This window comes from Coffea arabica, chromosome 4c (assembly GCF_036785885.1).
Source record: "Coffea arabica cultivar ET-39 chromosome 4c, Coffea Arabica ET-39 HiFi, whole genome shotgun sequence".
NCBI classification, from domain to species: Eukaryota; Viridiplantae; Streptophyta; class Magnoliopsida; order Gentianales; family Rubiaceae; genus Coffea; species Coffea arabica.
The window spans coordinates 50511717-50532357 of record NC_092316.1 but is presented as its reverse complement, the minus strand read 5'-3'; the positions used below and the strand labels follow the sequence as shown (position 1 = coordinate 50532357).

At 35.6% G+C, this 20641-nt stretch overlaps 1 protein-coding gene across 1 annotated transcript; it reads left to right on the top strand.

Annotated features, from left to right (window-relative positions):
• The first annotated feature begins 10849 nt into the window (after positions 1-10849).
• LOC113738542 (microtubule-associated protein RP/EB family member 1B-like) lies at positions 10850-20277 on the top strand. The gene is made up of 8 exons (XM_027265777.2): positions 10850-11274; positions 17441-17509; positions 17624-17710; positions 18557-18663; positions 18752-18891; positions 18979-19055; positions 19389-19502; positions 19763-20277. The coding sequence occupies exons 1-8, from the start codon at positions 11167-11169 to the stop codon at positions 19895-19897; spliced, it is 837 nt and encodes a 278-aa protein (XP_027121578.1). The 5' UTR covers positions 10850-11166; the 3' UTR covers positions 19898-20277.
• The last annotated feature ends 364 nt before the right edge of the window (positions 20278-20641 follow it).

The following is a 20641-nucleotide window of genomic DNA, read 5'->3' as shown; positions in this document are numbered from 1 at the left end:
GATTAAACATGCCAAGAATGGTGTCCATCTTTTCTAGCATCACCAAGCTATTAGCTACATCATCCCTTGCGTAAGAAACCTTGATCCTCATTTCCCGTAGACTGTGATAAGACTTCCCATTTATCGATCCTTGAAGATGATATCTCAATCCGGCCAAACATTTGTCTATATTTGCAGCAGAGCTTGACATCCATTCTTTCATGTCATCAACAGATTTCGCGGCCTTAAAGATTTTGTCATCGGATTCGACTCCCATTGCAGTCACAGACGCGTTTACAAGCCTTAAAGAATCCCTCAACAAGACATCGCAGTCTTTCAAAACTGTCAAAGTTCTTGAATCTTTGACCTCAGAGATTGCCTTTTCATTAGCTGAAATCGAGTCCTCTAGCTGATTGACAGCAGCACCGAGAGAGCGGGCGAAAATTCTTGATGGGGTGGTCTTGATCTCGCCTAAATCGGTGGAGAAATTCGTGCGGAGGCTCCATATGGAGTCGAAACATGAGATTGGTTTTGGAGTCAGATTGCAGATGGCATGAATTGCTCTATCTGGAGTTGAAGCAGAGAGTAACTCATATTCTTTTTCTTGTATGAGAGCTATGGAAACTGTGATGATTGATCCGATGATAACTGTGAATAAGACGATGAAAAAGACGTAGCTCCTTATCTTCCTTTTCTGTCTCGAAGCTTGATCTTCCATCAGGTGCCTATCTTTGTTGGTGACTGAGTTCATATCTGATTTCCACACTTTCTTGTGGGATTTGTTTGAGAATAAGGAGATGATACTTTGTCGAGTGGGAATATGAAGGGGAAAAGATATAGTATTTATTTCCAGCTGCTTGATTATCTTCCAAACAGACAATGGATACTGTGCAAGTTTTGTGGAAGGAGTCAAGTCAACTCTGGCCCCGTCTATTGTAAGTCTCTGAACCAATGAAAGTCTGAAAGAAGAGGTCAAACTTTGGGAAATTTCTAACCACGATCTAAAAGACCAACGCGCAAGTATTTTTGACTGATGTAGTGGACAGCACTGACCACTAGAGGAGGAGCGATATTTGTTATATGGGGCAAGGGCCCCATTAGTCATGGAAAATTGAGTAAATATATATATTGACAGTGTATACATTATTACGATTAGAAACACAATATATATGCAAAATTTAGGTCTCAGATTCAAATTTAGATTATATGTCATGCATCTTATAGTGAAAATATATACACTGTCAATGTATAAAAAATTAATTCTAAAAAAAATTTCAATTTTAGGTATATTTTTGGCACACCATAGGTGTGTGCTTTTTTCAAGAAAATGCGGCCCTTATTTTTTTTCATATTAAGTCACATGTCATGTTAGACATATATGTATTTATCCAAAAAATCTAGTTATTATTTCAGAGGAAGTTATTATATTTTAAAAATCTTGGAGGAAAAAGTGGCGATGTGAAGAAGTTAGTGTGAAGAAGTTGTACACATAGGCTTTGTTTGGATAGAGTATTATTACAAATAATTATTTGGAATAATCACTGTAGTACTTTTTATGATGTAATGTATGTGAGATAAAAAGGTGGTTGGAAATATAAAAAGTTAGATTGGAAAATATGTTTATGATGCAACTGAAAAAATTTTTTGGAAAACTTATCTATCCAAGATCTTGAAGGGATGGAGAAAAAAGTAAGGATGTGAGGGAGTTATCGTGAAGAAGTTGTAATTTGATCTCAAAAGGATAACTTTTTGCTGATTATAGGGAGTTTTTTTCTAGAATATATTGGGACCAATTTAACGGTATAATTAAGGGTAGATTAGAAATTTTAAAAAGTGTCATTATTGTGTTTTTAGACCACAGAGTGTTGCTCTCCCTTTATACATTGTACACATATTCATCAATGTTGACTATAGGCATATAAATCGTAAATGTTCCCCCTTAGCCAAAAGAAAAAGAACTATCAATTTTAGGTATTAAATTTCTAGACAATTTATTTTTATTGCTAATAATTTAATTTAAACGTGTGTGTTTATAAATTATGGTGTAATTCAAAGACAATTACTTAGAAAGTACGAGTTTTCAAGAAATTGCTACTTAATGTTTGTGTGCTACCAAAACACACAAACATATTATAGTAAACCTTATGTATGACTTTTGAAACCATTCTTGAAAGTTTTACACAAAAACAACTTGAATACTCGAACTTGTGGCAAAGCCTTGTAATCTCATGGGTGCTCAAGAGGAATGGACATAGAAAATAGCCCATAATTTGTAAAGAAAATATTCTATAAAAGTAAGTCTAGTAAGAGTAGTGAGGTGGTTAATTAATATAGTTCATCCAATGATCCATTTCATCTCCTATAACAGTATATTCATGCATGCTCAAAGCAGTGAAAGTAGACTTTGACGTAGATAAATAAATTAAAAAGTTGTAAAATTCTCAAGTATGGTACTAACAGATCTCCCTTTTATTCTATTAGTCCACTATTTGTAAATCTTTCCAAGTGACCAAAGGAATGAGAAATCACAAATAAACCTACACATGGCGAAGAAAGGTGGGGAAAAATAGGAAAGACAGAAGATAACATCATATTGCAATAAAGATATGCCGTAAACAAAAGTGGTTTAACACTCTAAATCGAAACTTAGGTCCTTAAAAACAAGATAACCAGAAAAAATAAGAAGACAAATGGTATGTAAGCCAATACCATGCCAAATGCTCCACTCATAAATAGGGAGTTCCAAAGACTTGCTATAGTTGGATTCAACTCTTGATGAATTTCAGTTCTGTAATATAAAATCCTCAAGCTATTATCCGCATAGAACCAGGCCTCTTTCATCTTCATGTGGATCGATTCACTCCTGCATGCAGCTATATTATCTCTTGCATCAGTGATCTTGACCTCCATGTAGAAGGTAAAATTCGCGTAACTAAAGATTTTCTCATTGGGCTCATCAGCTCCCATTATTGTCAAGGAACTGTTGAGTAATCCCAGCGAATCAGTCAGCCAGTTGTCGCACTTTTTCAAACTCCTTAGTCTCCATCGATTAGTTTCAGTGATCAGTTTTTTCTTTAATTCAGGAATAATTTGATCACTGAGCTCGTTTATGCCGGCTTGCAGTGAAAGAGTGAAGACTTTTGATAGGGTGATGGAGTTTGATGGGGTCCTGGAGGTGTTCTTGTGGAGGGATAATAGAGATTTGTAGCATAAATCATGATGAAAAGTCCTCGAACAGGCGACTTGAATTGCAGTTGAGGGACTTCTGAGGTGTGATTTCCATATCGTGAAAGCTGAGGATAGTGCAGCAACAATAACAATGAAATAGATGATGAATCTCAGATTGGTTTTTGGCTTTGGGGGTTGATCTTCTTCCCCCTGGAATTTCATCTTGACGCTTGAATCAAAGTTCATAGTGGCCATAATGAAGTTCGAGGAAGATCTGGAGGAGCAAAATTGAAGAAGAATAAGAGACTGTTTTCAAAATGAATAGAGGAAAATGATCAAAACGGGCCCTATTATTTGATAATTGTTGGCTTTTAGTTACTATGACCAAAAACAAAAAAAAGATATGTGTATGTGATGTGATATAATGAGATATTGACTGCTCATAGAGACGATTATAACGAGGTACATTTGATTTGTCTTCCTCGATTGAGGATTATTATGAACTTGACAAACAGAAAGATGACAAGATTTAGAAAATTAATTACCTAGAATTGCGGTCTCAGCCGGCCATCCCGTGTAAATTACTAAATCTTGTCATTTTGAAAGTGTAAACTGATAAAAACATGTTTGATCAAATCACTATCGATTCAAAACTTAGAATATGAACTTAATAAGAGTAAGGATTTGGTCTATAGAAATCTGACATCCATACAGATTGGAAGAAAACATGAAGGTTGAAAAACAAGAACAAACATCACATTTGCTTGAGCAGTGAATACAGATTGGAAGTACTAGATTGTGTAGAAGCAAATGTGCTAATACATTTGCAATGGATGAAAGAAATATGGGTTAAATACCAAAAAGACCCTGGTGATTTAGCAAATGTTTAAATTATCCTCCTATGATTTGGAAATCTAAAATCTAGCCCTCCTGGTTTGGAATAATCTCACATTTGGCAAAAAAACGTTGAGTTTGTTTGGATAGAGAGAATTTGGAAAAAAAAAAAATTTGCCTCACAAATCCCAATCACTTTTTTATCTCACACACATCACATCACATCACAAAAAGTGCTACAGTAAATATCTCAAATAAATCATCCAAATAAACTCTTATCCAAACAAACTCAACGACTACCTATGGTTGTCAGTGACACACATCTGGTGCTTTGTTGAGATTGAAACACCGCAGAAAATTTTTTGAAAAATGTCTCCACATCTGTATGTATACCTCTGTACTTACTATATATAAAGATATAGATGACTGCTGAGTTTTGTTTTTCACTTTTTTCAGTTCAATTTTTATCCTCACAACTAGTTATCACTAACGGTCTTTAAAAATTAATGTCAAAGACTAGGAAAAGTCTACAGTGAGTGCTTCCCTTAAAATGGTGTGATATACAATTGAATGCTAGAAGGCTGTATGCTAGCATATAATTGTATTAAAAATAGGAGACTTGGAGGAATGTTTGAGAATAGAGAAGATGAGAAGGTAGAAATTGGAGTGGGGCGGCAGCTTTAGTGATAAGCTTTAGGATTCAAAAAACTTTTTTTTCCTTTTTTCAATTTAATTGACAAAATTACAAAAGCGGCAATTCACTGTTTAAACCGATTTGCGCTGTTTGATGTTTTTTTTTTTTTATCGTTTTTGACGGGTTTTGATGGCTAGTCAACCCTTAGAATGAATTGGACCAAAGTCATGGCTAGTTTGGTTCGTGGTTCGATCGATCGAGCAAGCCAGATCGGTACTGGCCATGTCGATCCGAATTTCAAAACACTGATTCAAGCATTTAAGAAATTGCTGAAGAGTAAAAGGGATATAACTGAGGTTAACCAATTCGACCAAGCAAGTTAGTTTTATGTATTTCCAAAGTAAGGTAAGCTCATGGAGTCATTCTTTTTTATAGAGTTTGAAATGTACCTGAAGGTAATGCAATCTGCCTATTATGGTTTGTCATAAGTGCATATGACTCTTCGATTTTCTGAAATTTCTATGATTTAGTTTTCAACATTTTCATAGTGTTTTTGACTAGGGAGAGAAGAATAGGTTGGATGGCGGAGAGAAGGGGTGCAAGTGAGAGATTCCAAATTTATACGTGTAACCTCAAAATTATAAGAACAGATCTTTTACTAACATCAATGTGGTATGCTGATATATGACAAAGTAATGAATTTTGTCATGGGATGGAGTAATTGTTACTTGTAGTTTGGTCTTGATATAAGCCGAACAGTGATGATGTTGACATTGAAAGCTTTGTGAAATTGTCAAAGGCGTCCAATCAAAAAGAAAAAACAGAAGAAAGAAGGAAGGGACTAATTCACATATAAATCTATCTTAAGTTGAAGACGTTCCTGCATTCATAAATGGTACACGAACTCTTCTATAACATGACATCTTATGTAAAGGGACAATGGAACAATAATGCACAAGTTAAATTCTCTGCAGTATAAAAATTCAACAAAATGAACACTCATGTAAAATTACACCCTTCAAAATCGGTCAACACTTTGACCCAAAAAAAAAAAAAAAAAAAGAAGTCAGTCAACACCATTGCATTTGCAGTAAGGGGAAAAAAATTTACACAAACACTATAAGAAAATCTTACTCTAAGCGATGCAACTCATGCGATAGATACAAAATAAATGACCTCCTTGATTTTAGAAATTTTCATGTTTGTATTTATTTTAGTCTTTTTCTTAAATGAGCTCTTAAATATACATGATTCTGTTGGCAATATATTCAAACGGGTTACAAACCAAAAGTTATAGTGATGATGAATGTTGTGGTCGAGTACAGTACAAAATGAGAAATCTAACTCCATAATCCATATTATCATTAACAGTCTCCAATAACACAAATTTCAAGAAAGATCTACTGGGAGAGCTTCCCCTTAGATGGCACCACATGCACTCTAGGGAGTTCTCGATCAAGTTCTCATCGAGTCCTCAATGAAGGCAAACACTTGTACTTGAAACTTAAAAAGGGAAAATCGTTCAAAACGTCTCTCATATTTTATAAAATAATTTTTTTCACTCCTCACTTTTAAAAATATAATTTTACGTCCCTTACAAAGTTACATTGGTCAAATTTAGTCCCTATTTAGATTTCCGACTAGTTTTTTATCGGAATTCACCAGTGCCTTGCACGTGATCATATTTTAAGGGCAAAATTATCAAATCAAATTTTATATAATTCGATTCACAATCCCTCACATTTCATAAAATAAATTTTTTCGTCCCTTAAATTTTATAAAATGAATTTTTTCATTATTCACATTTTTCAAAATGAATTTTTTCCTCTTTTATTGATCATGTGTGTTAATGATTTTTTTTAAAATCCATATATATATCTATTTGATTTTACCTGAACAGTACGAATAGCATGTGAAATCAAATAGAGATATATTACATACTATTCGTATTACTCAAGTGAAATCAAATAGATACATACATGGGTTTAAAAAAATTGTTACTTTTTCACTTATATTCATTTTCTTTTACTCGAAATTTGAAAATAAAGAAGACATTTAATCCTAAATATTATCGAGTGTTTATATCGAATTAAATTTGGATAGAAAAGTAAACAACAGGAAAGTATGACGAAAAGAAATAAATGATTGGCACTTTCAAATTTTAAAACAATCACAAGGCAAGTAATTCAACTGTTGGTTTTAAAAGTGTTGAGTAGAAATTTAAGATTTAAATTGAAATTTGTTAGCACAATTATAGGATTCGAGTTAAGACCCATTAATTAGATGATTTTATTATATAACTCAATAAATAAATTTTTACCAAAAGAGAAAGATCACAAATATTGAATAGGTTCAAATGGTAAAATCATATAAATATATACATGGGTTTCAAACAAAATTATTAGTTTTAAACCCCTATATATATCTATTAAATAGCATGTGTATAACTACGATTAGCATGTTTAGATGAAATCCAATAGAGATAAATTACATGTTATTCATACTATTCAGATAAAATCAAATATACATATACGTGGGTTTATAAAAAAAGAAAAAGAAAAAGCTATTCACATGAGGGATTCATTTTTTGAAAAAATTCATTTTGTGAAATGTGAGGAACAAAACAATTCATTTTATAATATGCTAGGGATGAAAAAATTCATTTTGTGAAATGTGAGGGATTATTAATCAGATTATGTAAAAATTTGATTTGATAACTTTGCCCTTAAAAAATGATCACATGCAAGTCACGTGGTGGATTCTGGCCAAAAACTAGTCAGAAACCTAGGTAGGGATCAAATTTGGTCAATGTGAATTTTTGTAGGACGTAAAATTACACTTTTAAAAGTGAGGGACGAAAAAAGTCATCTTGTAAAATGTGTGAGGCGTTTTAAGCGATTTTCCCAGAGTTAAATTCATACATACATTTGATGTAAGTAGCACCATTCTAAGCTGAATTTTTTTTTACCAAAAAAAAAAGGATATGTCACTCTTTACCTTATAGATCCATTTTTTTTATTTTATCAAAGCTCCTTCGATGTTGTTGGTGTTGCTATACCTTGATTAGTTTCTTACTAGACGTTTTCGCCATCTTTATATTGCAAAAAAAAAAAAAAAAAAAGAGTAGGTCCTTTCTTCAATTCATTTTTATTTATGAAGAGCACTCGATTTTTTTTTTTTTATAAGTGGAAGGTTTTGAATTCAAAATCTTCTATATATAATCCCTCCAATCTTACCACTCAACCATATCCTTCCCCTAGAATATTCGATTTGCTAATAGAGAAAAAAGAAGAGAGAGAGAAAGAGTAGAGTCCTCTGTATAAACTTGACTAATGAGTAAGTGCTAGTTGAACCGCTGAGCTTTGGCCCAATGGCCACAAAAAAGAGACGAAATTGTAGGTTGGTGGTTCAAACCCCACCTACAATGAAAAAAATTCAAAAGAAGTGCTAGAGGATTAGGTTGTAGGTCGAGGGTTTGATTTTGAAAAAAATCCAAAGCAAGTGTTAGATCACCTCTTTGATCTAGTCAGATTCTTATACCTACTAACCCCTTACGTTAATTCATATAACTAAATTGGTGATTACACCAAAACACTATGATTTTAGACAAAATATAATGATAATTATATGTATTGATTTGAAACTTGTGACGCTCTAGATCCAATGATTATAGGATAGGAGTCGTAGACTCGTAGGACAATAGTTCCTCTTAATTTAAAATAGTTAACCTAGGGATAATTTCAGAAACCTTCTCAGAGGTTTTTAACACTTTCATTGACCTTCTCTGAAATTTCAAAAATTACGCTGACCTCCCTTATAAAAAATTTGAAAATTTTGGGCCCCATTGCTTTGCATAAGATGTAATGGAAGTACTATTCTGCCCAAAGACATTATGATTGATTACCAATTTCTTAAAGCTCAAAAAAGTCAGTAGTGAAGGTGTAAAAAATCTCGGGGTTCTGAAATTATCCCTAAAACCAAATGCTCAAATGGAAAAAAAAAAAAAAAAAAAAGGCTTGGCCTTTGCTTTGAACTCTTATTATCAAAAATCCCTGGCCACCTGCAAGACAGGAGGAGAACTAACAGAGTAGAAAAGGAGCTAACAATGCTGAGACAAGTTGGCAAGAAAGGAAACATAGTGTGTGGAAGAAACTGTGGCAACTAAAGGAAAAGGCCAAGCTAAAACACTTCATGTGGAAATGCCTGTAGAACTGCCTACCAACCAATGAAGTTACTTTCAAAAGGATGGGAAAAGGAGAGGGAATGTGTAGCTGCTGTGGAGAAGGTGTGGAAACCATCGAACATTTACTCTGCATGAATGCAGTATAAGTACGGAAGATGGCTCCAGTAAGGTGGGATGGTTTAAAGGACAAACAACATAATTTATGACTTTGGTGGGAGAAAGCTACTCAGTCTATCTCAAAGGATCATGTACCAGATAGAGTTAACCTCACCATCAATATTTTTTGGCAAATTTGGAAAGTATGAAACAAAAAAGTCTTTGAAAATGAATGCCATAATCCATACAGAATTGTCACGAAAGCACAGGAGGACTGGATGGAGTATGAGCAGGCAAGGGAAGAAGAACAAGACAACAATGCACCCCTCCATACATAGTGAGCACCAGAAAATAAGAGAAACAGCAAAGGAAGACGAGATATGTCTGTTCACAGATGCAGCGATATCAGCAAAAATGAAAAGGACGGGCCAAGGAATTGTGGCAAGGAATTGGAAAGGAAAGATCATGCAAGCAAAAGGGATAGTCAATCAATACAAGGGAGTACCAAGTAAGGAAGAAGCTCTGGCAATCAGGAATGCAATGCTAATGGCTAAACATGTAGGATGGACTAAAATAATAGTCCATTCTGATAGCAAATCAGTAATAGACCAGATAAATAGAAGCAATGACTATGAATACAACATTGCAACTATTCTGGAAGATGTGCAAGAACTTAGAACACATTTTGAAAGCTGTAGGTTTGTGTTTATACCTAGATCAGAAAATGAAATCAGTCATACTCTAGCTCAATTTGCTGTCAAGCTAGTATATGATATTGAATGAGAACAAGACTTCCCAAGTTGGCTGATGGTCTTAGTGAGAAAGGAAATGAGGGTAATAGCCCTTTTTTGTAATTAAATCTTGTATTATCAAGTGGTTTCATATAAATATATATATATATATATATATATATATATTATTTTTTTTTTTTTTTTTTTTTGTTAACGTTTGTGGAAAAAAAAATACCCTGACCACCTTAGCTCATGTTTAATATTTATGCCCCCTCTTGCATTAAAAAGCAAATTCTTGGAATCCACGGGACCGGACTAAGGCCGAATCTGACATGTGATAAAGCCTATGTCACCTACCCCACAATTCTCTGAAGGCCAGCCAATAGAAACAAATGCTACAGATAGTGAAAGAGTCCATTTAGGCTCTAAAGCATTATCATCCCAATTTTAGCAAATTAATGTTACCTCTCTTTTCTTGTTTCCAAATGTAACCACCAATCCCACCACCCGTTTTGTGTCTCTTGGGGTTCGACTCTTTCCATTGTCTTGTGTCTCTTGGGGGCGGGGCACAGGCGCAGGAGAATTAGTCCAAAAGGAATACTCCTGTGATGAAAAAAAAAATCCCACCACCCTTTAATCTAAATCAGGCCAATGATAGTTCAGCAAGTCTTAAATAAAATTCAAGTCTAAAGAAGTATGCAAAAAAGTAAATTTTCCCAATATTTTTTTTACGGTAACAATAGTATTTTTATAACCTAATCTATCTTAATTTAGGAGGAGGGAAGACTAAAGAGATTGTGTATAAAAGATTATTAGATATAAAAACCTAATTTAAAGGGAGGGAATTTTAAAGAGACTGTGTATAAGGGGTTAGTAGGTATAAAAATTTGACTAGATCAAAAAGGTGTTTGACCCCTTCTTTAAATTTTTTTCAAAATAGATAGGATTCGAATCTCCAACTTATAACTCAAAGAAGGATTTAGTCCGATTTTGATGACAACTGAGCCATATTTCAGTGGTTTGCCAAGTTTGACAGGTGATGAGAAATGCAATTGCATGCATAGAGAGACAAATGGATCTAGGACATAAATGTGCCAATTGGCCAGTCATGCCAGCCTCTTCAGCCGTTCTCCTAACATCTTTGCCCTTTTTTTACATTGCATCGGTGGGTCGCTTTCCACTTTGACAAACAACAGTTAAACAGTGATAGGCTTTCCACTAATCCATCATTGGTTAGAGGCTTAAAGCAAATTAAATTGTACCATTCATTCCTTTCTTTTTGATCTCTCTCTACTTGTCTCTTTCAAAAACAGAGAGACCCCTTTAACCAACTTGGTTTAAGATGGTATAACAGCCATTTTTATTTGAATTACAAAAATTCCTTATATTTCGCAACACCCCTCTCTCTTCACCTTTATTATCAGCAAATGTAGGGATGCCTATATCCTACTACCACATAAGCATATTTATCTGATTTTGAATAATAATAATAGAATTAGAGTCAAAGTTTCGATCTTTGGAAAGTTTTGGAAGAGCAAAATATGGCAACAAATATTGGTATGATGGATAGTGCATACTTTGTTGGGAGGAATGAGATTCTAGCATGGATCAATGCCAGGCTTCAGCTCAATCTTTCTCGTATTGAAGAGGTACCCTTTTGGATTTTTCAGCAATATGTATCTCCTTTTTTGTTTATGTGCATGAATTTTGGTACATATTTTCCTTTGGTGATTTTCCATATAGAATTTTCAAGAAACCATTTTTAGGTTAGTTTCAAGCTTGAATGGTTTTGGCCAATTGTTCAAGTTTGACTCTTGAATTGAATTCCGGTCATGGTTATACAATGGGATGCTTTTGTTATTACATGTTCTGTGGACAAAAGTTGAACCTTTATGCTTTTGCCTCGTCCTGGGCCATTATATTGAGGTGAAGTCCTTGACCCTTTCTTGAAATATGAATGGAGGCTTTTGTTTCTTGCAATCAAAATGTAGTTTTATTCTCTTCACTGGTAAGTAGTAAAGTGAGTGCTTGACTGTTGTTGATTAAACCAGGCTGCAATAGACTCTGGTATTTGATCAGCATCTTTTGGATTGCTTCAAGTTTTTGCTAATGCATTCGAGCACTTACTGACTTGGTCAAAGCTTCTTGTTTTCGTCCTTAGGTTTTATGCTGTAATTCAACTGTCATTTTAGGTAATATTGAGTGTGAACAAGGCGATAGGTAATCAATGTGGTTAATCATTGTGGTTCTTGCTGGCTTGATGTTGGAAAATGGCTTCTGCCATTAAATATTGAGTAGCTTTAGATGAAGGAAAGCCAATCAGAAAACTGATTCTGATCTTCAATATGCTGATGGCTTTGCTAAAACACATTTTACAGCCTTAGATTTTTTTTTTTTTTTTTTGGCTCATCTGACAGAAAATAGCATTTGACAAAGGAGCTTTCTTTTTAGCTAGTCATCGTGTGTCCTGTAAAGGAAAGCTGAGAGTAGCTTCTGCCCTTAAATATTGAGTAGCTTTAGATGAAGGAAAACCAATCAGAAAACTGATTCTGATCTTCAATATGCTGATGGCTTTGCTAAAACACATTTTACAGCCTTAGGTTTTCCCCCCTTCTCATTCAGCTACTTATGTATCTCTACTGTGTTCATCTGACAGAACATAGCATTTGACAAAGGGGTAGCTTTCTTTTAGCTAGTCATTGTGTGTCCTGGAAAGGAAAGCTGAGAGGGATGCTTTATCCTTTGCAGTATTGATTTATCTTATCTATAATATTTTCTTTTGATATAATAGGTGAGGTTACATGTCATTCTGAATTCTGAAATATTCTGACAGGAAGCTTATCTTGTAGTTATGTCAAATTGACGGTCAGATACCTATAAGCAGTGATCTCTCTATGGCATGATCTACTTTTAGTCTTCATTCATCTATGCATCTCCTTTCAGGAAATATAGTATTCAAACTGTCCAAGCATGCCAACTAGACATGATATCAATTCATAATTACTTTGGGGCATTGATAAATCCTCCCTGCTCTTGCTGAGTACGTCACAAATGATATGAATAGGGAGAATTGATTGCAAAGACTTACCCAGGTGCTTAGGAATAAGTTAATTTATGAATTGGGAATTTTGCTTCTTCAAAATTTGTGACACTTCAGTGAAGAGACATGGTTCTTATCTTGAATGTAGCGAGTGTTATACAAATAGGAATTCATTTATTGCTCCACTCGCCTTGTTAAGCATGGGTATATAGCAATACTGTTGAAAACTAGTTGCAGTTTTAAATTTTGACAGTTTTAGTGGGAAAATTGCATGTGAAAGTGGTGTGAAGCTTGTGAGTCTCTCTCTCTCTCTCTCTCTCTCTCTATTTGGCTGAGCTTGTAAGTCTTATATACTAGGAAGACATAATCTTCCAAGAATTATGTAGGAAAATCCACTATGAAAGAGCTTGGAAATTGTGATGCACCCACAGCAGTGTACAATGTATGTTTCAAAGGAGATGTATTTTTTTTTTGCAGAAATATGAGGAATTAATCAATTATGGGGAATGATTGTGGCTATCCAATTGGTAGGGCCAAATTTTTTTAATAGAGTTCTGTCAACAGGTATCTTGGGAGGAAAACATCTAGTCACACTATTATGAGTGACCAACTAGTATTTATAGGAGTACAAACCTAACAGACTATTTACAAGAATACCCTTACTAATTTATTATCTATAAGAATACTAATATTCTCCTAACACTCCCCCTCAAGTTGGAGCATATATATCATAAGCACCCAACTTGTTACAAATATATTTCACCCTAGAGCCCCCTAAACTCTTAGTAAATACATCAGCCAATTGATCTACAGACGGTACATGAGATGTCTTGATGACCCCGTCAAGCAATTTCTCTCGAATGAAATGACAATCAACTTCAATATGTTTTGTCCTTTCATGAAACACTGGATTAGACGCAATATGAACAGCCGCCTGATTATCACACACTAAATTCATAGGCTGTTTATGTTCAAACCCAAGTTCCAGTAACATGCTCTTCACCCAAACCAACTCACACACAGTGTGAGCCATAGCGCGGTATTCAGATTCTGCACTTGATCTGGATACAACTGTTTGCTTCTTACTCTTCCACGACACTAAATTACCACCAACAAACACACAATATCCTGTAGTCGATCTTCGATCTGAGGCAGAACCAGCCCAATCTGCATCACTATATCCTTCAATATCATTGTGTCCATGATTTTGATACAGCAACCCTTTTCCAGGAGCATTTTTAAGATACCTGAGAATCCGTATAACAGCATCCCAATGACTAGTACGAGGGGTATCAAGAAATTGACTCACAACACTCACTGCAAACGAAATGTCAGGTCTCGTTACAGTGAGATAATTTAATTTACCCACAAGTCTTCGATATTGCTTAGGATCATCAAGTAATGCACCTTGATCTCCTGCTAATTTCACATTGGGATCCATAGGAGTATCCACAGGTCGGCAACCTAACATCCCAACTTCACTCAACATATCGAGTACATATTTTCTTTGACATAAATAAATCCCATATTTAGACCGAGCTACCTCAATACCCAGAAAATACTGTAGATGACCTAAATCCTTTGTCTGAAAGTTTGCCTGCAGATTGGATTTAAGTTTCTGAATCCCCACAACATCATCACCTGTAATCACAATGTCATCCACATAAACAACTAATAAAATTTTACCAGCATTAGAATGCCGATAAAATACAGAGTGATCTACTCCACATCTTGTCAGACCGAACTCCATGACAACACTACTAACCCGGCCAAACCAAGCCCTCGGGGACTGTTTCAATCCATATAAGGATTTTTTCAAACGACAAACCAACCGCGGATTCTCCCCCTGAACAACAAATCCAGGAGGTTGTTTCATATATACCTCTTCTTCCAAATCTCCATGCAGAAATGCATTTTTCACATCCAACTGATGCAATGGCCAATTATAAGTTGCTGCCAAAGAGATAAGAAGACGGACAGAGGTAATCTTTGCAACAGGAGAAAATGTTTCTAAATAGTCTACTCCATACACCTGAGTAAATCCTCTAGCTACCAACCGAGCCTTCAATCTATCAATAGAACCATTAGGCTGCACTTTTATAGTGTACACCCATTTACAACCAACAACAGGCTTACCTGAAGGACGAGGGACAAGATCCCAAGTACCATTTTGTTCCAAAGCAGACATCTCTTCTTGCATAGCTAATCTCCAACCAGGATGATTAAGAGCATAGGTAATAGACTTAGGAATAGAGATAGAATCAAGAGAAGCAACAAAAGAAGAATATGACATAGAGAGACGAGAATAAGAAACAAAATTAGAAATAGGATGGGAAGTACAATGTCTCTTACCTTTGCGTAAAGCAATAGGAAGATCTAACTCAGAGGAGGGCGTCATACCTGGATTTGAAGATTGAGAGTTAATTGGTGAAGTGCGTGGCATATCAGGAACTTTCTCAACCATGGAACGACGAGAGTAAACTTGAAGATGAGGACGAGATAATCGAGCTATGGAATCTGGTGGACTAGACAACTCAGGTAATAAAGGGGAAGGGACTGGTAAAACAGGAGAGGAAAAAGAGGGACACTGGTCTAATTCACAAGACATACTTTGCTTGATAAAATACGGAGTGGATTCAAAGAAAGTAACATCAGCACAAGTAAAAAATCGATTTAAAACTGGACTGTAACATCTATACCCTTTTTGCGCTCGTGTATATCCTAAGAAAATACACTTAATAGCACGAGAATCTAATTTATCCACCCCGGGAGCAAGCTGATGAACAAAGCACACACATCCAAAAATACGAGGAGGCAATTTAAACACAGATTCATGAGGAAAAAGAATGGAGTGAGGTAATTGACCTCCAAGAATATTAGATGGCATGCGATTAATTAAATAACATGCAGTTAGAATTGCATCACTCCAAAATTGTTTGGGCACATTCATGTGCAACAATAGTGTTCGAGCAATTTCGATTAAATGCCCAATTTTTCTTTCAGCAACTCCATTCTGTTGTGGAGTGTGAGGACAAGAGGACTGATGAATAATACCAGACTTAGTCATAAAGGTATTAAAAGGAGTGGAAAAATATTCTTTCGCATTATCACTGCGAAGTATACGTACAGGCACACCAAATTGATTCTTTATTTCTGTAACAAATGCACAAAAAATGGAATATAATTCTGAACGATCTTTCATTAAATAAAGCCATGTAACTCTGGAAAAATCATCAACAAAGACTACAAAATATTTAAAACCTAACTTTGAAGTGACTCGACTAGGACCCCAAACATCAGAATGAACTAACAAAAAAGGTTCAGAAACCCGTTTATTGACTCTAGGAGCAAAAGAAACACGATGATGCTTTCCTAACTGACAAGACTCACATTCTAACGAAGATAATTGATTCAAAGTAGGAACCAACTTTTTCAAATTTTGTAAAGACGGATGACCTAAACGACAGTGAATTTCAAGAGGAGAAACAGTAGCAGGACATGCTATCGGACCATTGAAGTTGAGAAAATAAAGACCATTATGCTCATGCCCTCCACCAATCATCCTCTTTGTCTTCAAATCCTGAATGACAACAGAATCAGGAGAAAAAGTAACTGTACACTGTAGAAATTTAGTGAGCTTACTAACAGACATTAGATTAAATGGCAAATTGGGTACGTAAAGAACAGAAGATAGCGGAAGTGATGGATTAATTTCTACAGTGCCTAGTCCTTTAACTTTAGTAGTAGATCCATCAGCTAAAGTAACATGAGGAAAGGGAGTTGACTCTTGAAAATTAGAAAAAATTTTAGAGGTACCTGACATATGATCAGTAGCCCCGGAATCAATAATCCATGGGTCATTACCTTTTTGTGCTAAAGAAGCAGAGGGAAGAGATGCGTGATTTGTAGCTTGGTACTGTAGGAATTTAACATAATCTTCCTCAGATATAGTAACAGTTTTCTGGGACCCATGTGTTGAAGAACTTGATTCAACTTGGTCAGTGATAACCGTATTAACAAACCTTTCAACCATAGCGAATAGCACGTCAAACGAAAGAACGGGTCAAAACTTGAGACAAACGCGTGAACAGTAACGGCATGAACAGTAACTACGTGAACAGTATCGGCGTGAACAGTGCCGTGAACAGTATACGTGAACAGTGCCGCTATGAACAGTGCGGCGTGAACAGTGATTTGCTAGATGTTTTACCCTAACCCTAGGACTTTTGCTCTGATACCATGTCAACAGGTATCTCGGGAGGAAAACATCTAGTCACACTATTATGAGTGACCAACTAGTATTTATAGGAGTACAAACCTAACAGACTATTTACAAGAATACCCTTACTAATTTATTATCTATAAGAATACTAATATTCTCCTAACAAGTTCAATGCATCCAAATTGATAGATTTAGCCATTGAATTTTAGCCCACTTAGTTGAATTTAGATATTACTTTCAGGGATCAGAGTCGTATTTTCTGAACCAATTTTTGGAAAGAATTATGCCAAAACATGACTCTGCAGCTTCTCTTTTCTGAGCAATGGAAGTTCTGAAAGACAAAAGCATTATCTTTCAAAATCTAAGCATTTACTTCCATTTGTGTACTTCATTTGTGAGAAGGTATTTTCAATCTTTGTTGCCATTGCTAATCATCTTTTTAGGTGATGTCGCATTTTGTTGGCAACTTCATTTGCATGCTCAATAGTCATCAGGTATGCAAGACACCTTCTTGCAATGATGCATAGTTTTAGATTTCAATTTCTTTTGCTAGGCTGCATCGGGAGCTGTCCAATGCCAGATGATGGACATGACTTATCCAGGAGTGGTTCCAATGCACAAGGTAACATGTTTGTCCTGTCAAATCTGGCATTTTCATGCATTTCTTTTAGTTTTTCGTCTTACATCTAGACCATTTTGTGCACTTGTAGAATTGTTGACAGATATTTTTACATAGGTGAATTTTGATGCAAAGACAGAATATGATTTTATTCAAAATTACAAGGTGCTGCAAGATGTATTCAATAAACTGAAAATTGACAAGGTAAATCTTTTCTATGACCCATTTTGAAAGTTGTGCTTCAGAATTTGCTTCCATGTTCATGTTGACCTAAGAACTCAATAGTTTCTTACTGGCCATTAAGACATTATTCTGCTACCTTTTTCTTCTTAGTTGGGTTCTTTGTTCATACGATCCTTTAGTCAGCATTAGACTTAAGAATCAGTTATAACTTAGCTCAAGTAAATGAAACAGTCTCTTTCAGTAGAATTGTATGTTTGACATGCTGCACGTCGTGGAACTTGAGTTATGCAAGTGATATGATAAATTTAATCAATACTTGTTAAGTGGAAGAAATAACAACTGCAGGTTGCTGAAGTACCTATTTGTTGACTAAAAACCATACTGCAAGTTGAGCAACTTGAGTTATGCAAGTGATGTATGTAAGAAATTCAATTAATACTTGTTAAGCATAAGAAGAAAGATGCAGGTTGTTAAAGTACCCATCTGTATGGGGTGCTTTCTACTTGCTATAAGCTCTTGCATTGTTAGGCTCCTTTTCCTTTTTTCCTTTTGTTCTTCTTTTCTTGGAAGAAAGCAGGGCTGTTTTGGATATTGTAGGGATAGATTGTGGCCATTCTAATATGCAGCTTCCAGGTGGAAATTTCTGCACAGCTGCAATTTCTTTTCTGTTCAAGTTAGATGCCTTCTTGTGAAAACAACAATGGTGGATAAGTGCCATTAATATTTCATTCTCATCATTTTGGCTTGGGCAAATTCTATTAACTACTCATTGTCATTGAACATCAAGCCATGCGTTTCTATAGACTATGTGTACTGACTTGTTGCTGACCTGGTATCGAACATTGATAATTCAATTCACGTTTGCAGCATATTGAAGTCAACAGACTTGTCAAGGGTAGAACTTTGGACAACCTGGAGTTTTTGCAATGGCTTAAACGTTATTGTGATTCCATCAATGGTGGCATCATGAATGAGTACAGTACTTCTACTATGCTTGGACATGTTAAATCATTGACACCAGCTTCCTTATATTTGTCTCTTGCATATTCTCGAGTCATCCAGGAATTATAACCCTGTGGAGCGCAGAAGTAAAGGTGGGAAGGAACGATTTGTAAGGACCCAGAAGAGCTCAAAGTCTCTGCAAACAAGCAACACGCATGACCATGCCATCGGGGATGGGTTGGGCATCAACAAGGTTGCAGGTAGGGAAAAATCACATCTTCTTCTTTACTATTTGTGTTTCACCATTCTCCGAGCTTAAGATTCTTGTTCGCTTTGTGTTAATGAAGGGACCAAGTTAGGAAGGCAATGCCCAGTATCTAGTGGGGTTAATTCCTCAGTGGAGATTCAGGCATTGACAAAGGAGGTACTTAGGTCATATCTATCTCGAATTACATTCTTAAAACATCTTTTAGCTGTCAATATATCTAATCTAAGTTGTACTTGCATCACTGCTAGTTAAACACATGCAAACAAGAGTAAATGTGTAGCATCTATCGCATCTATTTAAGGTCGTCAAGAATTTAAAATCAAGTTTATGTTGAATCATAATGATAAATAGATGATTGCTATGACTTTGCAAATCTATTTACTCACTGTACTGATGATGCTTTTCTTCTGAAATGTTGTGCAAAAATAAACATGTTTTTCCAGTCTTTGAATGTCTTGTACTAATTGGTTTCATTACATGCTCATGCAGATTACAAATCTGAAGCTGTCAGTTGACCTTTTGGAAAAAGAAAGAGATTTCTATTTTGGGAAGTTACGGGATATTGAGATTCTCTGTCAGAGTCCTGAATTAGAAAATATCCCAGTATGATTTCCTCAAAGCTCCCCTGAGTACTTGTCTATTGCTATTGCTTGTCTCTGTGGTGTTTCTTCAAACCCTTCTTACGTCATAATGTAATGTGTACCCCTGTCAAACTATCTAAACTTCCGTCAGAACCTGTTCCAGTTTCCCAGCTTTCCTGAGTTAGATATATTCATCATGGTGCCGCGATTTGTACTTTGTTACAAATGCATATCATAAGCAAAATGAATTTTATTCATCCCTTTCTCTTAAATCTTTTGCAGATTGCTGTTGCAGTTAAGAAGATTTTGTATGCTGCGGATGAAAAAGAGTCTCTACTCACAGAAGCTCAAGAAATTATCCACCAATCCATGGATGGCCAAGCCAAATTGAGCAAGGAGGGGGAGGAAGAAGATTAGACGAGATCGTTTCTTGCCATTAAAGGTGGGAGACCAGTCTAACATTTGTCCCAGAAAGTCTCTTTTAGCTTTGCTCAAATTATGTTGGTTATCTATCCCATAATGTAGTAAATAACCTGTTACCCCTCAGCTGCCTTGGATGCTATCCCCCTGGAAAGAAATCAATGTCTACATTGGATCAAAGTGGTCAAATAAACAGCATTTAGTTTACTGGGGCATAAGCTGCAACTTTCTGTGTAGGGAATGAAAGTATGAATCCTTCAGCTCCTTCCTCCTTCCCTAGTCCCACTGATGGATCAGGGGCTGGAGGTCAACTTTTTTACTTCAATTTTATGGCTTTCGTCAATTCAATATGGAATCCGTCCGGTTTGTTTGTTTCAGTTGTCAAGTTTCCCCTCCCCCTCCCCCTGTAAATTGTGCAAAAAGAGTAACGGCAACTAAAGAATGAAAGATCCAAAGAGCAAAGGCCAGCATATTCTACACAAGATGATGGTATGTGACCATAAGAGCATGGTTATTACTCGGCCGGGCCAACGGTTTAACCGACCATCTTGATCTAGATGGGTTGGGTTAGTAGTTAGACCGCTGATTGGTCAATGACTTGTCGGTTTAATTCGCATAGTTATTAATTGGTAGGACCAACAGTTCAACAAACCATCTTGACAATTTGGGTTGATAGTTAGATTGGATAACGAAGTAGTCCATTGACGAGTTAATGACATGATGTTTTAATTCGAGTAAAAT